General features: G+C 36.5%; 1 protein-coding gene across 1 annotated transcript in view; it reads left to right on the forward strand.

The window, feature by feature from the left end:
- Nucleotides 1-96: 96 nt before the first annotated feature.
- LOTGIDRAFT_175811 (hypothetical protein) overlaps nucleotides 97-3,325 on the forward strand; it is a gene marked incomplete at both ends in the record, with an annotated part of 24,325 nt that continues 21,096 nt past the window's right edge. The window contains one exon of the mRNA XM_009060331.1: nucleotides 97-238. Coding sequence (XP_009058579.1) covers nucleotides 97-238 — 142 coding nt within the window. The remainder of the gene's footprint in view (nucleotides 239-3,325) is intronic.

Below are 3,325 nucleotides of genomic sequence, written 5' to 3' on the forward strand. Positions count from 1 at the left end.
AGAAGCTTCCCAAACTCCAAGATCCTCTTCACATGTATACCCATTTCAAATAAAATCTCGAAGAAAGCACAACAGAACCTCAGCACCCTCAACAACATGATGATGGAGTCCAGTATCAACAGCGCAACAATCTTACCACCCTACGAAGAAGAATTCGAAACAGTTGATAATCTTCATTGGTCTCCAGAAACAGCAAACAGCATTTATTTGTTTTGGATACACCAGCTTCAAGCATCGAGTAAGTCTTTAAACTAATTACTGGGGATAAAAATACTGAGAGGCCACCGCTAGGCCAAACTGTAGTTAACTTGAGCCGCAAAATTCTCACACCCCTTCAGCATTCAATCTTAGACCGTGGACTTAAAAGTTTATTTCCACACCAAAGATAGCTAACTTGAATTATCTCCGACCATCCATTGAACGATTTCAACGAAATCTTAGCTGCACATATTTTTTTCGAAACCACCCCCCCACGTGGTGCTAGAACAATGTTTATTCCTAAATCCACGTGGACACCCCCTCAGGCCGCCATCCATTCTGAAATATTGAAAGCATTTGCTAGTATGAATAGTCAAACAGTGAACCTTTCCATAACACACGAAAAGCCTAATCTCACACGAGTGGAATGTCATTCTGAATAGGGAGGATTACGTTTCAGAAGCAGAGAATCAACTGAATAATCCTAAACATTATGCCATTTTACCGAAACCAATTTTCAAAGAAACTGCTAACATGATTAATAATATTCTTGCCGATTTAGTCAAAACTAGTTATCTCAAACAGAAACAATATGACTATCTGTCTGCCAAACCTGATTGTCGCGAGAGACATTTGTACACTTTGCCTAAAATCCATAAGAATCCAACCAAGGAGTGGTTTAAATCGAATAAAATCCCTAAAGGCCGCCCGATTATATCTGACTGTGGTAGTGAGTCATATGCAGTGTCAGAATACATTGATCATTTCTTACTACCTCTAGCATGCCAACATCGCGCCTACCTGAAAGACACAACCGATTTTGTCAATAAAATAAAAAATCTTCGAGTTCCCTCTAATGCTATTTTAATTTCTATCGACGTTTCTTCTATGTATACCAATATCGATAACACTACTGGTTTAACGGCAGTTCGTAAAGTTTTTAATAGAAACCCAGATCCAAACAGACCCGACGATGCAATTCTACAGCTTTTAGAGATTTGTCTTAGTCGAAACGATTTCACATTTAATGGTAAAACATATTTACAAACTTCAGGGACAGCAATGGGCAAACGATTCGCCCCTTCGTACGCAAACCTTTTCATGGCAGAGTGGGAACGTGAGGTGTTGCCCCTCTGTCCATTTGACCCACTTTTTTACGGACGCTTTTTGGATGACATTTTTATGGTTTGGACTTATTCTATCGAACAGTTTTGGGAATTCTTTGAAATTCTCAACAACCACCATCCTTCTATCAAACTAACCGCAAACGTGAGTGACAAACGCATAGACTTTCTAGATACCACAGTCTTTAAGGGAGATTCCATAGCAGAAACAAATAAACTGGATATTAAAGTGTATTTCAAAGAAACTGATACTCATCAACTCTTGCACAAGAGCTCCTTTCACCCAAAACATACCTTTTCTGGTATAATTAAGTCACAAGTTTTACGATTTCATCGAATTTGTACAAGATCTTCTGATTTCAACCAAGCCTGTACGATTGTTTTCTCAAAACTGAAAGAGCGTGGGTACTCTAAACGATTTTTACGAAACATAAAAAATTCCACCTTAGCACAGATAGCAGCTAAAAACAGACTTTATGCCGAAGTACCTCCAGGTTTAAGAAGTGCTCCATGTTTGTCCAGTAGATGCAAAACATGTCCCTTTATATCAGAAACTCATTATTTTGTAAGCAACTCTACGAATAAAAGGTACCCGATCCAGGAACATCTAACATGTGAACATTCGAATGTAATATATTTAATTTCATGCAAGAAATGCCCCAAACAATATGTAGGAGAAACTAAGAATAATTTACGAACTCGCTTTAATGCTCATAGGTCAGACATCAAATTAAAGAAAGACAAGCCTGTTTCTAATCATTTCAACCTCGACGACCATTCAATAGACGATCTCACCCTAATCCCATTTGAGCGTATAGAAATTGACTTGCCCGAAGATGAAACTACCAAATTCCGTCAATCTAGGGAGGCCCATTGGATTGAGACATTGAATACAGCAAGACCTATAGGACTAAATATTCATCATAATGTAGGCATAGCACCCTTTGTTGTCCCGTTTAATACAACCAGCAATCGAGCAAGCAAGATAGTTCATGCCCACTATAAGAGCCTTCAAGAGAAATTCCCCCATGTCTATAAGCAGAAAATGATAGTTGCATATTCAAAAAATAAGAACTTAAATGATAATATTGTTCATAGTAAACTAAAAACAATCAGTACATAACAGACACTATACTTCTCGCCCATCGGGCGAGTTATTTTTTCTAATTTCAGATCAGAATAAGAACAGAAGAAAACCCAATATCAAGACCCTTAATCCTAATTTCTAAATAAAGTGTCTGCTCCACCCTAGGCCTGTACATTTGGGAGAATCAAACCCTCCCTTCCCCGAAATTTAATTATATTCTGGGCTTGGCAGGGTTCGTTCTCCGTTAAAAGCCCTTTCATTTAGTATAGATTTGGCTACTTTTTTTTACATATGTGTTCCATTGCAAGTTTATTAAAACCATAAATTCTTCAGACTGAATTGTGTTGTCACCAGTATCAGAAAGGCTTTTCCTTCTGAGGAGTATTTCAAATATGTACAAGTTTGAACTAATTTATTCCACTATCTGTAACTACGTTCAATGTAAAATTGCTGAATTAAAAAAAATATCTTGGATTACAATTTGTTCTCTGATATTTTTCATTTTCCATTGTATTCTAACTAACAAAAAAAAAACCGTCAAAAAAATCACATTTGCGCATAATGTTAACAATTATCCCACTCCTTGTAATATATAGGCATATAAATATTTTCACTGTTTGATATACCACTGTTAAAATAGTGCTCTCTATCATTAATACAATACAAGTATTATACCAGAACCTGGAACACGTTTTACTCAAGAGTTTCATGCTGTGTAATATAAGTCAACTGATCTAATTCAGCCTGTATCCCTACTAATATACATCAGATATTTAATAAGAGATGGCATCTTAAAAATGAATTTATAACAGATATGCTAACAAACTATGTGATATATCGGTTCACTGTCATTTAATCACAATACTTTTAGCACATCCTTTTTAGGCACTGGGTCATTTAGGCACAGCGTTATTAA

The sequence above is a fragment of the Lottia gigantea genome (assembly GCF_000327385.1).
Source record: "Lottia gigantea unplaced genomic scaffold LOTGIsca_418, whole genome shotgun sequence".
Lineage (NCBI taxonomy): Eukaryota > Metazoa > Mollusca > Gastropoda > Lottiidae > Lottia > Lottia gigantea.